Source organism: Daucus carota, chromosome 4, assembly GCF_001625215.2.
Source record: "Daucus carota subsp. sativus chromosome 4, DH1 v3.0, whole genome shotgun sequence".
Lineage (NCBI taxonomy): Eukaryota > Viridiplantae > Streptophyta > Magnoliopsida > Apiales > Apiaceae > Daucus > Daucus carota.
Genome location: NC_030384.2, coordinates 23,029,486 through 23,050,956, shown reverse-complemented (window position 1 = coordinate 23,050,956; position 21,471 = coordinate 23,029,486). Strand labels below are relative to the sequence as shown.

The 21,471-nt window shown below is 38.8% G+C and overlaps 1 protein-coding gene and 1 non-coding gene across 2 annotated transcripts; one reads left to right on the top strand and one right to left on the bottom strand.

Annotated features, from left to right (window-relative positions):
- Positions 1-2,610: 2,610 nt before the first annotated feature.
- On the bottom strand, positions 2,611-2,717 carry LOC135152457 (small nucleolar RNA R71). Its single transcript, XR_010291635.1, has one exon. It is a non-coding gene; the product is annotated as a small nucleolar RNA R71 (small nucleolar RNA).
- Positions 2,718-15,338: 12,621 nt separating this feature from the next.
- Positions 15,339-17,371, top strand: LOC135152264 (protein PAF1 homolog). Its single transcript, XM_064092122.1, has 7 exons — positions 15,339-15,419; positions 15,502-15,693; positions 15,812-16,081; positions 16,219-16,422; positions 16,783-16,875; positions 16,976-17,058; positions 17,197-17,371. Exons 1-7 carry the CDS (start codon positions 15,339-15,341, stop codon positions 17,369-17,371), a joined length of 1,098 nt encoding a protein of 365 aa, XP_063948192.1.
- Positions 17,372-21,471: the final 4,100 nt, after the last annotated feature.

The window sequence follows — 21,471 nt, the reverse complement described above, 5'->3', positions numbered from 1 at the left end:
CCACTAGAATAGAGTGAATAATTGGTGTGTGAAGTCTTGTGGTGTTCGTAACGCATTTACACTGCGAAGCGCTCTAACCTTAGACCGAGCAATTAATCAATATGGAATAAAATAGAAGGGTGTGGATATTCTTTGGGACCTTGGCTTTTAGTTGGACGGGAGTGACGGGGTGTTAGTTTTAAACTTTTACGATTCTTGATTGGGACTCTGTGGGAGTAGTAGTTTTTGTCTTGTCTCAATAAAAGAGCATGCTTGCACACACTGGCACTCCACACTTGTAAATAGAAGAGTAATTGACTTGGTAGCGAGAGAGATGAAACTCGAGAACATTAGCACAATCTGAGGTATTATAATTGGCACGGCAATTACTTCATAGTTCACTCATTCATCAAGTAGTTGCATTCATGCATTGCATTGTATTATTGTATAGTGTCGTTGACGCTTGAGGACAAGCATCAGTTTAAGTTTGGGGGTGTGATAAGTGGTATTTATACGCACTTATAAGCCTTCATTTCCACTTAAATTGGTTGGTTGTACTTAAGTGTTTAGTGTCTTTTGATGTGTTTTTAGTGTTTTTCTGTGCAGGTCACGAGTTGAGGTGATGAAGTGATTTTCTATCATTTTAGGTTGTTTTTGGTGCATTAATTGCAAGAATAGAGAATTGTGGATTCATCACGACTTGGGATTTTGTGGGTACATCTTCTACAAACCCTCACGAGAACACACTCGTCCACTAGAGCTATCTAGGGGTTTAAAGGGCTTGTTGCATGTGCTAAATGCAACCGTGATCACCTACGGAAGTAGTACTAGGAGCGAGGAAGGACGTGCACGCGAGAACGAGCTGAAAACGAAGAAATAGGGCTGCCATGATAGACAGTAGCGCGCCCGCGCTACTTACTGCTGCCACTAGCGCGCCTGCGCTAGTTTAGCGCGGCCGCGCCCAGCAGAAGTTCCCCGGGCCGATTTTTACAGCTTTTCTGACGGATTTTAGCAGCGGTCGAGGCCCGGTTGACTTGGTCAATTTATTTTAAATTCTCATGTGTAAAACCCTAGCCTCGTAGAAGTAGTTTAGTAGAGAACAATATCGTAGTTTTCAGTTAATCATTCAAGCACATTATCAGTTTGTATTAGATCGTTCTTCGCGAGGAAGTGACAGTTCGAGCGAGATCGTGAACATCAAATCTGTAACGTGTGATCTTTATTATTAATTCAAGCATTTTTATTCCGTTAATTCTTGTCGTTTATTTATCATGTTTTCATTAGAACCCATGATGTCGATTAGTTCGATTATGAACTAACCGCCTTCATGGGATTCTAATGGATTTATCGATGTAGTCTAGTAACGAATATTAATTATGTGATTTTGTGACGTATGTTGATTTCTTTGCATGAGCCGTGCTTATTCTTCTTAGGAGCGTAGCTAACTTCTAAGTTGTTTGTTAATTCTTTCTGAAGCGAGAGTGGATGATTGAATTTAGAACTATGCCATGTAAACATAGGATTATGTGAATGAAGCATAATTTGTGGTAGACTTGAACTATTTTTATCACCCTGTGTAATCACGATAGACGACTTGTTATTAAACCTCTCTGCTTACACTACCGCTATAGAGATATAGGGTCTGAGCTTTGTTGGTGTCCATGAGATTTCTGTCTTAATTATGGATTTTGAGTGGTATGATATGTGTGCAACGAGAGTTGGCATGTATTACTTTCGTGTTGTCTGATTAGGATCAACAGTCGCATGTTAATCAGTAATTCCAATTCTAGATGAATTCGATAATGAAGTTAGAATCCCATGTGTTTTCCTATTCTGAATTTGATTAGTAATTTTAGTTATTAGTATAAAAGAAAAACATCCTTGTTAATTGTCTTGGCAGTGATAATTGATCATACATTGTTGCATAGGTGCGTATTCTTAATTCACCAGTCTCTGTGGGAACGAACTTAATATATTACTTGTGATCACGTGCGCTTGCGTGTAGATTTTTGCGAACAAGTTTTTGGCGCCGCTGCCGGGGACTCGGTGTTAATTAATTAGTTTATGTACTTGTCATCAGTGTGCATTAAAATTCACTGACTAGGATTCTATTCTCTTCTCACTTTTCTTCTTTTCTTTATTTCAGGTACTGGGGTCGCGTTTATACAAACACGTTCTCAGACCCGTAAGAAAGCAATTGATTCATCTTCTACTTCTTCTTCTGATTCTGAAACAATGACAGAACCTGAAGCACAACCAGACAGTAAGGCATTGAAGGATTTCTCTATGCCAAAGATCGATGATATCCAATCAAGCATTGTCAGGCCTGCAATCGCAGCCAAAGCCTTTGAAATCAAACCAGGAACTATTCAAATGGTCCAGAACTCGGTACAGTATGGGGGTTCTCCTACTGAAGATCCCAATATGCATATACGAAATTTTATAGAGATCTGTGACACTTTCAAATTTAATGACGTCTCTGATGAAGCTGTGAAGCTAAGGCTTTTCCCATTTTCACTGAGAGATAAGGCTAAGGGATGGTTACATTCTTTACCATCTGGTTCGATTACTACATGGGAAGATCTAGCTCAGAAATTTCTTACTAAATTCTTCCCCATGGCAAAGACTGCTGCACTACGAAATGCTCTATCTCAATTCTCTCAACAATCAGGAGAAACATTCTGTGAAGCCTGGGAGCGATATAAGGAGATGCTAAGGAAGTGTCCCCATCATGGCATGCCGGATTGGATGCAAATAAACAGTTTCTATAATGGTCTTGGACCTCAATCCAGACCTATGCTTGATGCTGCTTCTGGAGGTGCGCTATGGGCTAAGAGTTATGAAGAAGCTTATGATCTTATTGAAATGATGGCTGCTAATGAATATCAAAACCCTACTCAAAGACTTACTCAAGGGAAGGTAGCCGGAATTCTTGATCTTGACACATCTACAGCTATAGCAGCTCAACTTAAAGCTCTCACGATGAAAGTTGATTCTCTGGCTCACCAAGGAATTCAACAGCCAATCTCTATTTGCGAATTATGTGCTGGTACTCATGCTACTGATCAGTGTGCCATTTCTAGTGAATCAGCACAATTTGTGAGCAACTTTCAGAGAGGTCAACAGCCTGCTCCAGCTACTTATCATCCTAACAACCGAAATCATCCTAATTTCAGCTGGAGTAATAATCAGGGGTATAATCAACCTCAACACGGATTTCAACAGGGACCTAAACAGTACAGTCAGGCTGGGACTTCACAACAGTATGCACCTAAACAGCCATATCACCCTCCGGGATTTCAGAATCATGGGCATTCAGCTAACGAAAGGTCTGACATGGAAGAACTAAGGCTCATGTACAAGAGTCCGGCATTAACTTTAAAAGCTTTAGAGACACAAGTCGGTCAGTTAGCTAATGCTTTACTGAGCAGACCACAGGGGAATCTCCCTAGTGATACAGAGGTACCAGGTAAGAGGGACCCTAAAGAGCAAGTCCAATCCATTACGCTGAGATCTGGAAAAACTACAACAGGGCCTACCTCAACATTAGTACAAGATCAGGGTGATGAACCGCAAGAAATTCTAGCAGAACTTCCTTCAAACACAATTGGAATCAACCCTACTGTTGAAAAAGATAAGGCTATCCCTGCAGCTGCTCCGGTGTCAAAACCATTATATCCACCACCTCCATTTCCTAGGAGGTTAAAAAAACAGCAGCTGGATAAGCAATTTGGTAAATTCCTTGAAGTGTTCAAAAAGCTTCACATCAACATCCCGTTTGCTGAAGCACTCGAGCAAATGCCTAGCTATGCCAAGTTTATGAAGAGTATTCTTTCAAAAAAGCTAAAGCTCGAGGAGTTAGAGACAGTGGCTTTAACGGAGGAATGTAGTGCTGTGCTTCAACAGAAATTACCACCTAAGCTTAAAGATCCGGGAAGCTTCACTATCCCTTGCACTATTGGGAAGTTCTCTTTTGATAAGTGTCTGTGCGACTTGGGAGCTAGCATCAATCTGATGCCTTTATCTATCTTCACACAACTTGGCCTGCCAGAGCTCAAGCCGACAAACATGTCCTTACAACTGGCTGATCGTTCGATCACATATCCAAGGGGTATAATTGAAGATGTGCTAGTCAAGGTTGATCAATTAATATTTCCAGCCGACTTCGTGATTCTTGACTTTGAAGAAGACAAAAGGATTCCTATCATCTTGGGTAGACCCTTTTTAGCTACCGGGCAAACATTGATCGATGTCCAAAAAGGGGAACTTACAATGAGAATACAAGATCAGACGGTCACGTTCAACGTATTCAATGCAATGAAATTACCAACTGATGAGGAATCTTGTTTCAGTATGGATGTGCTTGATACTACGGCAGAAGCTAATAGCCAGCGGGTTTTACAGAATGATGCATTGGAAGCAATCCTTACCAATGATGAGGAATTGGACAGTGAAGAAGAATTGGAAGAAATCCATCATCTTAACTCATCACCTTGGAGAAGGAATTTTGAACCACCTGTCGAATCTCTTGGCTTGGAGGAACAAAAGGAAGATCACAAACCTTTACAACCATCAGTAATCGAAGCACCTAAACTTGAACTTAAACCGCTACCGGATCACTTGAGGTATGCTTTTCTTGGTGAAGGTTCTACAATTCCTGTTATTATTGCATCTAACTTGTCAGGTGAGGAAGAAGAAAAACTTTTGAGGGTGCTAAGGGAATTCAAAACAGCAATTGGTTGGACCATAGCTGATATCAAGGGAATCAGTCCATCCTTTTGTCAACACAAAATTCTCATTGAAGAAGGAAGCAAACCTTCAGTGGAACAACAAAGAAGGCTAAATCCTATCATGAAGGAGGTTGTAAAGAAAGAGATTCTTAAATGGCTTGATGCAGGTATCATATATCCAATTTCAGATAGCTCATGGGTGAGCCCAGTACAATGTGTGCCTAAGAAAGGAGGCATGACAGTAGTAGCCAACGAAAAAGGGGAACTCATCTCAACTAGAACTGTCACTGGTTGGAGGATTTGCATGGACTACAGAAAGCTAAATAAAGCTACAAGAAAAGATCACTTCCCTCTGCCTTTTATTGATCAGATGCTTGACAGGTTGGCTGGCCATGAGTTCTATTGTCTGTTAGATGGGTATTCTGGCTATAATCAGATTGCTATTTCTCCGGAGGATCAAGAAAAGACAACCTTTACATGCCCTTATGGTACTTTCGCATTCCGAAGAGTACCTTTTGGCTTATGTGGTGCACCAGCCACCTTTCAAAGGTGCATGATGGCAATATTCTCAGAGATGATCGGCATCAATGTGGAGGTATTCATGGACGACTTTTCTGTATTTGGAACATCTTATGACGAATGCCTCACGAATCTTAGAATGGTTCTTAAGCGCTGTGTGGAAACTAATCTGATTCTCAATTGGGAAAAATGTCATTTCATGGTGCAAGAAGGAATCATATTGGGGCATAAGGTATCTGCCAAAGGACTAGAAGTCGATAAAGCGAAGGTGGAAACAATTAAAAATCTTCCTCCACCACTTTCAGTCAAAGGCATCCGAAGCTTCCTTGGTCATGCAGGTTTCTATCGGAGGTTCATCAAGGATTTCTCAAAAATTTCTAAACCTCTTTGCAATCTGTTAGAGAAAGACATTCCATTCAAATTTGATGAGGAGTGCTTGGAAGCATTTGAAATCTTGAAAAAGAAGTTGACATCAGCACCTATCATCACTGCACCTGATTGGAGTAAACCATTCGAATTAATGTGTGATGCCAGTGATTATGCTGTAGGAGCTGTACTGGGCCAGAGAACAAGTAATGTGTTTCATGTTATCTACTATGCCAGCAAAACATTAAATGATGCACAATTGAACTACACTACTACTGAAAAAGAACTTCTAGCTATTGTCTTTAGCTTTGAGAAGTTCAGGTCTTATCTTCTTGGAACAAAGGTAGTGGTATATACTGATCATGCAGCCATTCGGTATCTCATCTCAAAGAAGGATTCTAAACCAAGACTAATTCGCTGGGTTTTATTACTCCAAGAATTTGATGTGGAAATTAAAGATCGGAAGGGCACAGAAAATCAGGTAGCGGATCATTTATCCAGACTAGAAGATCACAGCAAACAAACTACCGACAACACTCTAATCAATGAATTCTTCCCAGACGAACAGTTGTTTGGAGTTGAGGCAGAAGAGCCATGGTTTGCTGACATTGTAAATTATCTGGTGAGTAAGGTCATTCCTCCAGAATTCTCTTATGCTCAACGCAAGAAATTCCTTCACGATGTAAAATGGTATATTTGGGATGAACCCTTTTTGTTTAAACAAGGAGTCGATCAAATTCTCAGACGGTGTATCCCTAATAATGAAGTTGAGGGAGTTTTGCGCGAGTGCCATTCCACTGGTTATGGAGGCCATTATAGCGGAGAGAAGACAGCAAAGAGGGTACTTCAAGCAGGTTTTTACTGGCCAACTCTGTTTAAAGATGCTCATCAGTTCGTGTTGGGTTGCGATCGTTGTCAGCGTACAGGTAATATTTCTAGGAGGAATGAAATGCCTCTTAAAATGCTTTTGGAAGTCGAAATATTTGATGTTTGGGGTATTGACTTTATGGGACCGTTCATTTCGTCTTGCAACAACCAGTATATTCTATTAGCAGTTGATTATGTGTCTAAATGGGTGGAGGTGAAAGCTTTACCTACAAATGATGCTAAGGTGGTCTTGCAATTTCTTCAAAAACAAATCTTTACCCGTTTCGGAGTCCCTAGAGTCATTATCAGTGATGAAGGCTCTCATTTTTGCAATCGGAAATTCACAACCTTGATGTCGAGATATAATATCAATCACCGGGTTGCTACTGCTTATCATCCTCAAACGAATGGTCAAGCTGAAGTGTCTAACAGAGAGATCAAACGCATATTAGAGAAGGTGGTTAACCCTTCTAGGAAAGACTGGTCCTTACGATTAGATGAGGCTGCTTGGGCTTATCGAACAGCTTATAAAACACCGTTGGGTACTTCGCCATTTCAGTTAGTGTTTGGGAAGGCTTGTCACTTACCAGTTGAGTTGGAACATAAAGCTTACTGGGCATTAAAGAAGTTGAATTTCGACTTACAATTAGCTGGAGAGAAACGAATGATGCAACTCAATGAGTTAGAGGAGTTCCGTCTCTGTGCTTATGAAAATAACAAACTCTACAAAGAGAAGGTGAAAAGACTGCATGATCAGCGGTTGATACAAAAATCTTTTGTAGTAGGTCAATTGGTTCTATTGTATAACTCTCGGTTGAAGCTGTTTCCAGGGAAACTCAAGTCACGCTGGTCAGGGCCATTTACAGTCAAAACGGTATTTCCCCACGGTGCGGTAGAAATCTATGCAAAATCACCGGATGAATCATTTAAGGTTAATGGTCAAAGGTTGAAGCCTTACTTTGGCGGAAATGTGAATCGTGAGGTACAAACCACGATTCTTCAGTCGGAATCGGATTAATTCTGGACTTCACGTCGAGCTAACGACGTTAAACAAGCGCTTCGTGGGAGGCAACCCACGCATTGGAACCACATTGTACCATTGTAAACCTCAAAAACACAAAAATCGAGAAAATCAGCCTCCGGTGTCAGACACTAGCGCGCCCGCGCTAGTGTCCAGCGCGCCCGCGCTAAAGTGCACAGCGCGCCCGCGCTACACTTAGCGCGGCCGCGCTACTGACTGCCGGGACTGGCGATTTTTCTCCCAAAAATATTTTCTTTTCGTTTTTAAAAGCCCACAATCCTAATTTTGCATGCCTAGCCCGAAATACATCCCATAAAACCCTAACTCAGCTCTCCAATCCTTATATAAACACAAAACCCATCTCCAAATCCCATTATAATTCTCTAAACCCTAATTATATATACACATCCATACACACAACTACCTCCAATTCTCTCAAACCCACTACACACAAATCTCTTGCAACTCTAAATCTCTACCAATGGCACCCAAAAGAGCCCGAAGATCACAAGGACCAAGCACCCAAGCCCCTACATCTAGCGATTCTTCCTCGATGGGTGAGGTTGAGTTCACTTCCGATGGTGCACGAACCGAATTTCAACGGCTTATGAATAAGTCGATAGTTAAGGAGAGAGGATTCTTACCCACGGCGGAAGATGGTGAGCTCTTGAACATGATTCAAGAACGGGGTTGGGAGTCTTTTTGCGAGGCTCCGGAGGCGGTTCCCTTGGCTATTATTCGAGAGTTTTATGCTAATGCCAAGGAGAATCGCGATGGATTCACGGTGGTGCGGGGAATCCGTGTTGATTATAGTGCGGAGGCGATCCGTAGAGTTATTGGGGGGCGTGCCAAGCGCCGTAATGAAGAAGATTGGGTCGTGGAGAGGATCGGGCGTGCTAAACGCCGGTTTGATGATGATCCGATAGATTTTGAGCGGTTGGTGTATGATATGTGTGTGCCGGACACGACTTGGAAGATGACTGCACCTCCTTTGCCGGCACATGTTTCGTTTCCAGCAGCCGCGTTGAACCGGTATGCGAAGGCGTGGAACGCCTTCATCTGTGCTAACATCATGCCATCTTCACATGGGCATGAGGTGACAGTGGATAGAGCTATTCTGCTCTTTGGGATTGTCTCGGGCAAGTATATTGATCTGGGACATGTTATTCATCAGGGGATTCTGCGGTTCTTACAGGGAGGAACCACTGGTGCCATTCCATATGGCACAATTGTTACGAAGCTCTGTCGATCGAGTGGTGTGCGTTGGCCAGCCAACGAGCAATTACAGTTGCCGGCAACACCTATTGATCATTCGGCGATCAGTCGGATGACAGAGTGGGAAGGAGGAGTTCCCCACCCTCGAGGCCTAGGATACATATATGATGAGATGCCAGGGGGACGTCCAGCATTTGTGAGGAGGGAGCAGACTAGAGCTTCTGGAGCTGGTACTTCTCAGACGGAGCGGAGCTCCGAACCGATGGGAGATGTTCATTATCGCCGACTAGCGAGACGGATGGACACGATGCATGACATCCACCAGAGGTTTGCGTTTGATTTGACACAGGCTCTAGGTAGTGCTTTTCAGGCACAGGGGGTCACAGTTCAGTGGCCAGTATTCGGAGCAGGGATGCAGTATCCTCCACCTGATTCACCTCCAGCAGAGGAGGGGGAGGACTCGGACTCCGAGTAGGTATGTGGGTGCTCTAGCCTTTTTATCACTTTCAATGGGGACATTGAAAATTTTAAGTTTGGGGGTGGTAATCTAAGGAAGAGCATATTATTATAATGTAGTTTATTATTGCATGGGTTATTAGTGCATGTGTTAGTTAGTTCATGTAGTTCACGTTTATTTTATTTTTCTCATGTTTTCTATGTTTTCTCATGTTTTTTTTTCTTATTTTTATTTTTCTCATTTTTTTTTATTGTCGTAGTTAGTATCACGAGCATTTGCATGAATTATGAAGTTAAGCCAAGCTAATTGCCTATGATGAGTTATGTGCGTAGTTCTTGATTAGTAGTTTCAATTGCAATGCTAGGTTAGTACTTGAAAATTGCTTGTGTTGGAAATTGTAATTCACATATGTTCTTGAGATAGGATTTAGACGAAATTCCATGAATTCTAGGATTGAATTGAACACCCTTCAGCTTAGATCTGTAAATCTTAAGTTTGGGGGAACTGAGGAGTAGATATACCTTTCTAGAAAAAAAAAAGAAAGAAAAAGAAAAAAATAAAAAATAGTAGTAAATAAATTCACTAGAAAAAATAAGTGGTAGAATTAACTAGGTTGAGCTCATTAGTACTCGAGTAATTAAGCCTGAGGGGACTTTGTGCCTAACAACCTAAAGCCCTTCGTGGTTTGGGATTGTTGACCCAACGCTCGCTACATGGGTACTAGTGCATAAATCTTTAGGGATCTCAACCATTGCACGGTTAAATAAACCACTAGAATAGAGTGAATAATTGGTGTGTGAAGTCTTGTGGTGTTCGTAACGCATTTACACTGCGAAGCGCTCTAACCTTAGACCGAGCAATTAATCAATATGGAATAAAATAGAAGGGTGTGGATATTCTTTGGGACCTTGGCTTTTAGTTGGACGGGAGTGACGGGGTGTTAGTTTTAAACTTTTACGATTCTTGATTGGGACTCTGTGGGAGTAGTAGTTTTTGTCTTGTCTCAATAAAAGAGCATGCTTGCACACACTGGCACTCCACACTTGTAAATAGAAGAGTAATTGACTTGGTAGCGAGAGAGATGAAACTCGAGAACATTAGCACAATCTGAGGTATTATAATTGGCACGGCAATTACTTCATAGTTCACTCATTCATCAAGTAGTTGCATTCATGCATTGCATTGTATTATTGTATAGTGTCGTTGACGCTTGAGGACAAGCATCAGTTTAAGTTTGGGGGTGTGATAAGTGGTATTTATACGCACTTATAAGCCTTCATTTCCACTTAAATTGGTTGGTTGTACTTAAGTGTTTAGTGTCTTTTGATGTGTTTTTAGTGTTTTTCTGTGCAGGTCACGAGTTGAGGTGATGAAGTGATTTTCTATCATTTTAGGTTGTTTTTGGTGCATTAATTGCAAGAATAGAGAATTGTGGATTCATCACGACTTGGGATTTTGTGGGTACATCTTCTACAAACCCTCACGAGAACACACTCGTCCACTAGAGCTATCTAGGGGTTTAAAGGGCTTGTTGCATGTGCTAAATGCAACCGTGATCACCTACGGAAGTAGTACTAGGAGCGAGGAAGGACGTGCACGCGAGAACGAGCTGAAAACGAAGAAATAGGGCTGCCATGATAGACAGTAGCGCGCCCGCGCTAACTTCTAGCGCGCCCGCGCTACTTACTGCTGCCACTAGCGCGCCTGCGCTAGTTTAGCGCGGCCGCGCCCAGCAGAAGTTCCCCGGGCCGATTTTTACAGCTTTTCTGACGGATTTTAGCAGCGGTCGAGGCCCGGTTGACTTGGTCAATTTATTTTAAATTCTCATGTGTAAAACCCTAGCCTCGTAGAAGTAGTTTAGTAGAGAACAATATCGTAGTTTTCAGTTAATCATTCAAGCACATTATCAGTTTGTATTAGATCGTTCTTCGCGAGGAAGTGACAGTTCGAGCGAGATCGTGAACATCAAATCTGTAACGTGTGATCTTTATTATTAATTCAAGCATTTTTATTCCGTTAATTCTTGTCGTTTATTTATCATGTTTTCATTAGAACCCATGATGTCGATTAGTTCGATTATGAACTAACCGCCTTCATGGGATTCTAATGGATTTATCGATGTAGTCTAGTAACGAATATTAATTATGTGATTTTATGACGTATGTTGATTTCTTTGCATGAGCCGTGCTTATTCTTCTTAGGAGCGTAGCTAACTTCTAAGTTGTTTGTTAATTCTTTCTGAAGCGAGAGTGGATGATTGAATTTAGAACTATGCCATGTAAACATAGGATTATGTGAATGAAGCATAATTTGTGGTAGACTTGAACTATTTTTATCACCCTGTGTAATCACGATAGACGACTTGTTATTAAACCTCTCTGCTTACACTACCGCTATAGAGATATAGGGTCTGAGCTTTGTTGGTGTCCATGAGATTTCTGTCTTAATTGTGGATTTTGAGTGGTATGATATTTGTGCAACGAGAGTTGGCATGTATTACTTTCGTGTTGTCTGATTAGGATCAACAGTCGCATGTTAGTCAGTAATTCCAATTCTAGATGAATTCGATAATGAAGTTAGAATCCCATGTGTTTTCCTATTCTGAATTTGATTAGTAATTTTAGTTATTAGTATAAAAGAAAAACATCCTTGTTAATTGTCTTGGCAGTGATAATTGATCATACATTGTTGCATAGGTGCGTATTCTTAATTCACCAGTCTCTGTGGGAACGAACTTAATATATTACTTGTGATCACGTGCGCTTGCGTGTAGATTTTTGCGAACAACCTCGCTCTGATACCAATTGTTATTTTACACTAACTATGAGAAAGATTGTAGAAGGGGGGTTGAATACAATCTTTTTCAAATTAAAAGATTCAAGAACAAGAACACTTAAAACAATAAAGCACAAAAACACCAAGTATTAAAAATACGGGTGGATTGAATGATCCACCCGTGATATTTTATATTGAAGAATCTGTGGATTGATTACAATTCGCACAGCTGCAGGTTCACCACTTGAATAGTTTCTAACTCTCAGATTTTCTCTCAAGTTTTTCAAACTCTTTCAACTGATGCTTCTAACTTGGTTATATACTCCAAGTTTTACAAAGCTTTTAACTAGAATACAAATTGTGCACTCTAATCTAAACAATGCTGCACATCTTTGTCTTATGCATGCTTTCTATGATGTCTTCATCTTTGACCATCATCTTGATTTGATCCAGGTTGCATTGCATAAGATAAGAATGTTTCTGCTTCTACTTTGTTGTCCTAATCAGGCTTCCATGTCTATTTTAGTATAATTTGATCCATGTGATTTGTCAGGCTTAAGCTCTAGTCACTTTCAACTGCTCTTTGCTACATCAGTTGAAAGCTCCTTCATCTGTTGAACGAATTACAGACTTCATCAGTTGAATGCTGTTCCAATCTCATCAGTTGAATTCCTTAGCATCATCAGTTGAACACTTTGTCTTCAGTTGAATGCTTGGTTTCCATCAGTTGACACATGATCCAGTCTTTATCAGTTGAATAGTTACATCTCATCAGTTGAATATCCTTCACTTAGATAGAATTACATGGCATTGGATATTTACAATTAGCCACCCTATTCTATTCATCCGTTGATAATTCTCAAGGACAAGAAATATAACAATTACAACTGAAATTTTGATAAAGATTCTAAATAAAACATGTTACAGAGTGTTTATGTTATCATCAAAAATTATTGATTCCTAACCATTTCTTCCTTCATAGAAGGTGAATCCTTTTAAGTTAACTTAAAGTTGGTTGTAAGAGTAGGACTAACAACTTTAGATTTATCCATGCTGAACCTGCCAATCACCTTCTCAATATATTGCTCTTGTTATATATGGAACTTCTTGGCCACTCTATCTCGATGAATACGAATGCCAAGAATCTGTTTCGCTGGCCCCAAGTCTTTCATGGCAAAGGACTTACTCACACTACACCAAATCTGGCCTATTGCAACCCTAACATACATTTGTGTTGCATAAAATGTTGCAATAGATAAAAAATTTGCTACTCTATTGCAATATTTTGCAAAGTGTTGTATAAAATAGATAAGTGTTACGAACGAACTTGTCAAAAACAAAATTTAGACCAAACGCAATACTTTTAAAAGCGTTACAATACATAGTTTACATTTTGGCTGAAAAATAGGCGGGGGCTTCAAGTTTAATTGGCGAGATACAAAAATTTGGTACCAAAATTTTATTACACAAAAATTTTATTACAGTACCCTCAACTCTCTCTCACACTATCTCTCTCCACCACTCACTCACCTCTCCCGCGCGCATCTCTCTCTCTCGCTCATCGCTCTCACTCACCTCTCTCACTCATCTCTTTGGCTCAACTCTGTGGCTCATCTCTCTCGCTCACCTCTGTGGCTCATCTCTCTTTCTCGTCTCTGCTTTGAAAACGTCTAGAGGAGTAAATTAGAGCTTCGATTTGAGGTAAAACCCCCAAATCTTTTTATATGTATATGTATGTTAGAAGGTAGATTCTGTTTGCATGTTGAAATTTTAGAGCAAATTAGGGCTTTTTTGTATATTTATATATATGTCTGTATAGGATTAGTAGTGAATTTGTTGGTATTGTGACTTAATTAGGTCTCATATTGTGGGTAAGGACTGCTATGGCCTAACAAGAGTGAACTTTAACCAGCTATGTCAAAAAGAAGATCCTTTCGTTCTCGCTACACAAGTCCAACAGGTCTTCTATATAGAAGATCCTACTGACAAAAACTTACATTTTGTTATCAAGAAATCTCCAAAGGATCATTATTCTGATGTGGAAGATGGGATGGGTTCAGTTGAACATGTTGCTGACATAAATTATGAGTCACGAGGACAAGTACATGACGTTGATCATGTTATTAATTGGTGCAGAGATGACATTCCGACAAAGCAAATACATGTTACACCTGACGATCCAGAGGAGGATAATGCTGAAATATTCTAAAAAATAGAGAACTTAGTTCCTAGATTATTGTTGCACTTGCTTTTGTTGTAATCTTAATTGCTTGAAGACCTGCTTAATTATTATTGTTACTCATTTAGTATGTAATCACTACTGGAAAATGAATTATTTCTCGCTTGTTTTTCATTAATTGTTTTCTTGTAAGTTTGTATGCAATTAGTTATTTCTCGCTTTAAGTTTACAAGATTGGTTTTATATATTATTTTTCCAATAACATCTGTCTAGTAGTGTTTATAATATCAACTGTTTGTTGTTAACCAGTTTTGTGTTTATATTTTCAAAATGGCGGAAAAAGATTATATTCTCAAGTTACACCACAAGGGACAGTTCACGAAAACTACATACATAGGTGGGACGGTTCACGAGGTTCTAGAGTATATTGATTCTGATAAATTTTCATACATAGTTGTTATGGAGTACGTGAAGGATGATCTAAAATATAACGAAATTGGTGGAATTTATGTGCGCAAAAACCGCCTGGTGGTTGGAAACTAATTGCTAATGATGGGGATTTGATTTAGTTTACAACTGCTGTCGAAGGAGAGGAAATAAATTTATATCTTGATGTTGTGGTTGACAATTTCATCACGCCTATGTCACAAATGCAGCCACATGTGATTGTGAGACCAAGGACTAGCTTTTTTGAAGGTAACACTTCACGCACTCAACACTAATTATTTGTTATTACTTGACGTTGATTTAAACAAAAATGAGATATCCTTGTTGATTAACAAGTTTAGTTGCTAAGCACAATTTTGTGACAATTGAAGGGCTAAAAAAACAGAGAGGAAATCCTAAAAAGCCACGGTCTGAAAAGTCAACTTTTCAACCAGCATATACTGCTCAAGAGGTGAAATACATCTTACTATTTTTTTGAATTATCTATAGTGTTATTATTCCTATCAATTATGTTATGGATTCTTATATAATATACATATATATATATATATACACACTACCATTTCAGTTATGTGAATATGAAAAAAAGAGGATGGATTTGATTTTAGGAAACAAAAAGAAGGTCGACCAGCTTGGATTAAAAACACTGGCAGATGGTCTTAATCTCAAGGTTGTAAAAGCAAAGGTTCAAGATGATGATGAACATTGTTCTAATAAGGAGTATGTTCCTGATGAACAAGAAAATGAAGAGATCATGGAAAAGGAAGCTGCCAAAAAAAACAAATGAAGACAAAAAAACAAAAGGTGGTGACTAATCCAATTCGCAGGCCAAGAACACGTTCAGTCATCACTGCTTCTAATCAGGTACAAAAACTGCAATTCACATTATTTTAATTGATGTGAATTAATATATTTGTTCTAATGAATTTTTTGTTTGGATGATTAGATGGAAAGTACTGCCCAATCTTCACCACTAGCTGAGAACTTACCACCTCCCCCACCCCTGCTTGAAAATCTTCCACCTCCCCCTCCCCTGCCTGAAAATCTTCCACCTCCCCCTCCCCTGCCTGAAAATTTTCCACCACCCCCTCCCCTGCGTGAAGAACTTCAACCTCCCCTCCCATCGAAAAAGATGCCTGTGAAAAAAAAGTTCCAAGCGAGGTGTAGGTACAATGGAGGATTATGTATTGTTGAGAAAACAAGAAAAGATCCGAGAAGAAGAAAAAAATAAAATGGTCAATGATGGTGCTGATTAGCCAGTTCAAACAGAATCTCAAGATGAGGCACTTGAAAGAAAAAAGGGTAGGGGACCAACATTGATGAATAATGTGTACACAAGGAGGCCTGATGAGAAGAAGATTATTAAGTTAAACTTCGAGCTTCAGGCCATTGCTGATGATGACAAGGTCTTGTCTGAGTTCAAAAACTTTTTGGGGACTTTGAGTAGACAGAGTGTGCCACTTGATTGCATTAATTGGCGTAGATTTCCTGAAAAACGGAAGGATGAGCTATGGAGTTTTGTCAAGGTAAATATGAAAACTACTTTAGTTTCTTTTTGTATATTCTCCTTTCATCGTGTTGAGTTTGTAAAATATTATAATACTCTAGATATATTTTATGTTGTGTATACATCCCTAATGTTCAAACACAAAAATTATTGTAGACCAAATATGACATTCCTGAAGAAGGAAGAACATATACATTACGCACTATTGGTTCTTTGTGGAGGCTGCACAAGACCAGAATTAAGAAGGATCATTATTTCAAATATGATAATGATGATGATAGACTAAAAAATAAGCCTGAGGTCATTCCAGTCGAAGAATTAAAGGTGCTACTTAATTACTGGGCAGATGAAGAAGTGCAGGTATATATCGATAAGTTGGACTTTAAATACTGAATATAATATATATAATTTGCACTTTAAATGATGATTTTAAAGTATACTGAATATTATAAATGATTTAATATATATGATTTGCACTTTAAGTACTGAATTTGATAAATATAATTTGCACTTAATTCCTGAATGGTCATAGACGGTCTAGGGAAAATGCTGAAAATCGTCAAAAATTGTGGAAACTCATACTGCTGGTCACATAAGCTTTGCGCAAATTGGAGAGAAAATAGTATGTATTGGTTTTAAATTTTTCTGTAATTTCCGTGAGTTTATGAAATGCACACTATTTTATTCCTTTATAACGTATTACTTGTATTATCTCTGCAGAAAACAGAGAAGAAGATCCCACCTGAACAATTAGCTCCAAAGGGTAATATTTATGAGATAACACATAAACGGGACCCTAAACGCAAATACAAGGTAATGATCATTTTAATCTTTTTAATAATATCCAATTTCTAATAAAAGGGTGTTACAGACTTTGAGTACTAATGTGTTTGTATTTATGTTTATTTGGTAGACAAATCCTGATGCCGAAGATGAAAATGAGGAGCCAGTCAAAAAAACCAAGCCATGGACCGAATTGGCTTTTGGGCAGATCAGGTAGATGTAGGAAAACAAACAAAGCTCAGGAGGAAAAACTTCTCACGACTAGTACTGCTAATGTGGATGAGCTGAGAAAGACCATTACGAAGGAAGTTATGGCTGAAATAGACAGAAAGATGTGTGAAAAATGAAAAGGGTAATGGCAAAATTGGGAGATATCAATCCTGATTTCAAAAACCTTGATGTTGAAGATTTGTGGGCTGGTGATGCAAGTGAAGAAGATGAAGAGGACAATGGTGAGGATGATAACAACAGTGAAGAAGATGACATTGGCGAGGAAGGTCACGAAGACGAGGATGACAACAATTAATATCTTCGTTATTAATTATCTATATAACTTATATAACTTTTGGTAAGGTGGTTGTTTTGGCATATCATGAAAGACTAATTATTCATGTAAGATTGTGTATGTCTACTATGCGTATCGACTTTAAACTAAAGTTATAGAAGTAACTGATGTAGTAGATGACTTATTTTGTACTATATGTTTTTGTTGGATTTGCAATGAAGCAAGTTTGGTATGTTGTTGGTTTGCTACATTTGTGTGGCATGGCTTGAAGAAAATGCAGGCCTGGTATATTCAATCTGAATTAGTTTAATGTGTTGCATCTATGTGTTGCAAATGTTATGTCAAAGTATTATAATAGGATCAAATGTGTTACATTAAAATGTTACAAAAAACTAAAATACATTACAAAAAGGGAACAAATGTTGCACACATATGTTGCTAAAAAACCAAAATAAAATGTTACAATATGGATAAAATGTTGCAATTTAACGTTGCAAGGACTGAGACCAACTAAACGTAGAAACAATGTTATAATAGGTTCAAAAACGTTGCAAATTTGTAACATATCTACCTTAAATAGTGTTACAAAATTGTGTTACAATATACTATTGCAACACAATAATTGTGTTACCATAACATTCCAAAGTGTTACAATAAATTTGCTATTGCAATACCATATATGTGTTGCAAAAAGTATCCAAAACGTTACTATAGGGGTCTATTGCAACGGCAGTAAACGCAACGCTGATTTTTGACAAAAATGTTACAATAGAGTATATTGTAACACTTTTGGGGCCTAATATTACGTTTTCTTGGCGTTGCAATAGGCCATATTTGGTGTAGTGGGATCAACTGTTGCTTCAGTCGGGAAATTCTTTCAGTATTTTTGCCAACAATAAGCATGTCATCCACATAAAGCAATAATATGATAAAATCATCATCTGAAAATCTCTGAACAAAAACACAATGATCATAAATAGTCTTATGGTAGCCTTGCTTCTTCATTAATGCCTCGAACTTCTTGTACCACCGCCTTGGTGCTTGCTTCAAACCATATAGAATTTTTAGAAGTCTACAAACATACCCCTCTTTACCTTTAACCTGAAAACCTTCAGGCTGCTCCATATAGATTTCTTTGTCCAAGTCACCATGTAGAAAATCTGTCTTGACATCCATTTGTTGAACCTCCAAATCAAGACTAGCTGTGAAACCAATCACCGTACGAATTGATGTCATCTTAACAACGGGAATAAAAATCTTATCAAAATCAATATCCTTTTTTTGACTGAATCCCTTGACGACCAACCTAGCTTTGTACCGTGGTTGTGAAGTATGCTCATCTTGCTTCACTCTGTAAACCCACCTGTTTTTCAAAGCTCGTTTCCCCATAGCTAGCTTCACCAACTCAAAAGTATTATTCTCATACAAGGATTTCATCTCATCTTGCATAGCATAAACCCACTCCTTCTTGTGCTCATCTACCATAGCTTATGCATAAGATTCAGATTCACCACTATCAGTCAATAGAATATACTCATCAGCAGAATACCTGTTGGAAGGATGACGATCTCTATTAGACCGCCTGAGTGGAACGAATGGTGGAATATTTTGTACAGGTGACTCCTCATGGGCATCATCATCCATGTCACTATTGTCGGGAGTATCAGTATTAGTGTCATGTTGGTCATTATCATAAGCATCGTCTTCAACCTGTGAGTCCACATGTCTTGGAGGAACTGGATCCAAATCAACCAGATAATTGTTATGTTGAGGAACTAACTCTGCCTTCCAAACATCTTTCAAACTCTGATCTTCAATAAAGATAACATCTTGGCTTCTCACAATCTGCTTTGAAACTAGATCATAGAGCCTATAACCAAACTCATCTTGGCTATAACCAAGGGATATACACTCTTTAGTCTTCACATCTAGTTTAGACCTTTCATCTTTGGGAATATGCACAACCCTGCATCCAAAGACACGCAAATGATCATAATAAACATCTTTACCACTCCAAACTTTATCGGGAATATCAAACTGTAAAGGAACACAAGGTGAGAGATTTAATACATTTACCGCAGTATTCAGTGCCTCACCCCAGAAAGACATCAGCAACTCAGCATGTGAAAGTAAACATCTGACCCGCTCCACTAGTGAACCATTAAGCTGAAGTGTCTTTGGTGGAGTCTTTTGATGCTGAATACCCTACTGTCTACAATACACATCAAAGGGACCTATATATTCCCCTCCATTATCTGTCCGGATACACTTCAGTTTCTTCCCAGTCTGTCTCTCAACTAGAGCCTGAAAATGCTTAAACACATCTAATACTTGTACTTTAGTCTTCAAGGTATAAACCCACAACTGATACTCTCAAGGTTTTGATGATGACACTAACAGCAAGCTAATAACATGAAACTGATATGTGTAAGCATGCTATCAAAGGTTGTTTATGCGGACTAACAGTATTTCAGGATGTTAGCATGATTATAGCTGTCATCAAGCTTACAAGGATATTTACAAGCTATCAGCAGGCTAACAGCGTGAACAGAGAAACAATTGGATAAAGATCAAACTCTATTTTCATGGAGATTTAATAGGAAACGACTTTGTAAGGATTCTAATATTTGTATATATCTTATATAAATATTAGAGCTCGGTTTTATAAAGAGTTTTCATTCAAAAAAACGTTTTCCTAACTAATAGGAGATTTTCTCTCAAAGAAATCTTATCTTTTGAACAACTCCTATTTTGTTTCAAACGGATATTATTTAAATACTTTACTGAGATGATTTCAAACGTGAATTATCTTTTACTCAGTAAACTTATGTCATCCAAACGTTCATTATTCAAATCAAATTTAAACGTGAGGTTGTTACCAAGATCGTTGGAAATTTGTTGGATTGTGACCGTTAGTATGATGTATAAATACTTGAGTGTGATTTCGGGTTTTAAAAACAAGGAGAACACACCAAGCTTTCTGAAATACAACTCTTTACATTGCTAAATCGTTTCTTGAGCTCTAGTGCTTATCTTTGCATATATATCTATACTAAGAGTTCATAGTTTCGGTTGTATTACACTTATTCATTGTATTGTTTAAGGTGTAATGTTTTGTTGCTGTGTATCCAGCTTGTGAAACAAGGGAACAAGGGGACTAGTTAGCTAGAAGAATATACTTGGGAAGTATAGGTCTTGGTAGGCTTTTGGTTCGTGGTTCAGGGGTTTCAGCAGGCTGATAACAGGAACAAGGGAGAAAGGGAGTTATATTATTGAATCTTGTAATTGTTGATATTATTGATTAATAATATAATCTCTTACCAGTTGGTAGGGGACCAGGATGTAGACCATTAGGGTTAGGGGTCGAACCTGGCTAAAATTCTTGGTGTTGCTAGCATACTGCTTTATATTCACTGCATTGCATTTATCTTGTTAGCAAGCTAACTGTTTACTCTGAAACTTAACAGCAGGCTGTCATTGACAGATTAATTATTCGGTAACTTATAAAAATCGGGTATATTAGCCATAACACCTATTCACCCCCCCTCTAGGTGTGTAATTTCATTTGGTATCAGAGCTGTGTTTGTACTAATACTTCTGTAACAGGAATAGTATCGATCGATATGGTTGATAACTTTCAGGGAAAGTCCGATTTTAGAGCTCCTCTCCTCACGGGTTCTGACAATTACAATTGGTGGAAATGCCAAATGGAGGCTCATCTGTCTAGAGATCCCCTAATGCAAAGAGTTGTGCAAAGAGGTCCTTATGAATATCTTGATAAAGATGGAAAAGTCAAGGACGTCGATGTTCTCACAGTGGACGAGCTATCAAAGGTTGCTGCCAATGGAAAAGCAAGGAGTACATTGATCAATGGGCTGAATCAAGCTGAATATGACAAGGCCTCTTCTCTCAAAACAGCAAAGGAAATTTGGGATGCATTGGAGATGTATCATGAAGGCTCACAAGGTCTAAAGAAGGTCAAGCTCGGAAAGCTCATGAAAGAATTTGGAAGCTTCGCTATCAAGAAGGGAGAATCCATTCGTGAAAGCCAAGCTAGATTCCAAGTTACTCTTAACAGCCTTGAAAGACTTGGCAAAAAGATTCCTCAATCGGAAATCAAC

What these genes read in the sequence shown, in the direction of transcription:
- LOC135152264 (XM_064092122.1), top strand. Translation starts at nt 15,339, where the DNA reads ATGAAGACAAAAAAACAAAAGGTGGTGACTAATCCAATTCGCAGGCCA. An exon ending in AGCTATGGAGTTTTGTCAAG is followed by an intron (nt 16,082 to 16,218) that starts GTAAATATGAAA and finishes AAATTATTGTAG; the next exon opens with ACCAAATATGACATTCCTGA. An exon ending in GGGCAGATGAAGAAGTGCAG is followed by an intron (nt 16,423 to 16,782) that starts GTATATATCGAT and finishes TTATCTCTGCAG; the next exon opens with AAAACAGAGAAGAAGATCCC.